Source organism: Charadrius vociferus, unplaced genomic scaffold (genome assembly GCF_000708025.1).
Source record: "Charadrius vociferus isolate BGI_N301 unplaced genomic scaffold, ASM70802v2 scaffold1551, whole genome shotgun sequence".
Taxonomy (NCBI): domain Eukaryota; kingdom Metazoa; phylum Chordata; class Aves; order Charadriiformes; family Charadriidae; genus Charadrius; species Charadrius vociferus.
Window position 1 is genome coordinate 25652 of NW_009646882.1, and position 1492 is coordinate 27143.

Genomic DNA, 1492 nt, shown 5'->3' on the forward strand with positions numbered 1-1492 from the left:
GCGTTTACGGCGGCCGGGTTTGGTTCTGGCCCTGGGCAGTGGGTGCAGCCGGTGCTCTGGGCCCGTAGGGTCCCGTGTCACGGTTTGTCCCCCCGGAGCGTCCTGCAGTCCCTGCTCACCTCCCAACCCCCTTCCTGCCACAGATCATCAAGAAGCTGATTGAGAGGAAGCAGGCGCAGATCCGCAAGGTCTACCCCGGCCTGACCTGCTTCAAGGAGGGTGTGCGGCAGATCCCCATCGAGAGTGTCCCCGGCATCCGTGAGTCCTGCGGCTTCTGGCAGGGAAGGGCTGTGCGGCAGGAGGGCTCCGTCCTCCCCCGCCTGCGGGCCTCAGGCAGATGTGGTGACGTTTTCCCTTGATTTTCAGGAGAAACGGGGTGGAAACCGCTGGGGAAGGAGAAGGGGTGAGTGCTGCGTGGTGGGGGGTGTCCTGCAGGAGCTGGGCTGCCAGGGCTCGGCTCGGGCTGCTCCTCGCCCCCGGCGGTGGCCCAGTGAGGGGATGGGGAGGTGGGAGCGCTGGGATGAGGAGAGGCCGCCCACCCTGGGCTGAAGGGCACTGGTTTTGTCCTGCAGAAAAGAGCTGAAGGATCCAGACCAGCTCTCCAGCACCCTGAAGAACCTCCTGGCCCAGATCAAGGTGCGGGCAGGAGGGGACCCTCCGCTCCGGGGTGCCCGTCCCCCCCACAGCCCTCGGAGCTGCATCCCCTGGGACAGGGCTGTCCCCCGGGGGGGCGGCTGGGGTGACCCAGGCGTGTGGGGAGCAGGACCCCTGTGTGTGTGGGGCCAGGGGCTGCCTCCCTGACCCCCGTGCTGTAACCTACACCCCACTCTGCTCAGACCCACCACAGCCCACTTCATGGAGCCGGTGAAGAAGTCGGAGGCGCCGGACTACTACGAAATCATCCGTTTCCCCATCGGTAGGTGACTGTGCCCGGGGCAGGATTGGGGAGGGAGGGCTGCAGCCCCCCGCACCGGGTGTCCTGGCTGAGGGTGGCACGGTGCTGGGAGCCCCGAGACAGTCCAGGAGAGAGGGACGAGTTGGGACCCTCGGCCGGTGTCCAGCTCCATGGCTGAGGGCTGCAGAGGTGTGGAGGGGACCTCACCCTCCTCTACCCCCAGACCTGAAGACCATGACCGAGCGCCTGAAGAACCGCTACTACGTCACCAAGAAGCTGTTCATTGCCGACCTGCAGCGCATCATCACCAACTGCCGCGAGTACAACCCGCCCGACAGCGACTACTGCAAGTGTGCCAACACCCTGGAGAAGTTCTTCTACTTCAAGCTCAAAGAGGGGGGGCTCATCGACAAGTAGGGGAGATGACCTGCCCCCCCTCCCCCCTTCCCCAGGAGGGTCAGGGCTGCCCGTGGGACTCAGCCCCGCTCCCTGGGCAGGGGCTGCTGGAGGGTTCGGTGGTGCTGAGCAGCCTGGGGGAGCTGAGCCTTCTGTCTGGGGGCGCAAGGGGAGAAGGGGGTGGTCAGTACTTTCATCCCT

The 1492-nt window shown here is 66.1% G+C and overlaps 1 protein-coding gene across 1 annotated transcript in view; it reads left to right on the top strand.

Annotated features, from left to right (window-relative positions):
• Positions 1-1492, top strand: part of DHX58 (DEXH (Asp-Glu-X-His) box polypeptide 58) — a 10757-nt gene that overhangs the window by 3847 nt on the left and 5418 nt on the right. The window contains exons 7-11 of the mRNA XM_009894433.1: positions 144-258; positions 367-403; positions 837-916; positions 1119-1211; positions 1247-1281. Of these exons, the coding sequence (XP_009892735.1) occupies positions 144-258; positions 367-403; positions 837-916; positions 1119-1211; positions 1247-1281 (360 nt within the window). The remainder of the gene's footprint in view (positions 1-143; positions 259-366; positions 404-836; positions 917-1118; positions 1212-1246; positions 1282-1492) is intronic.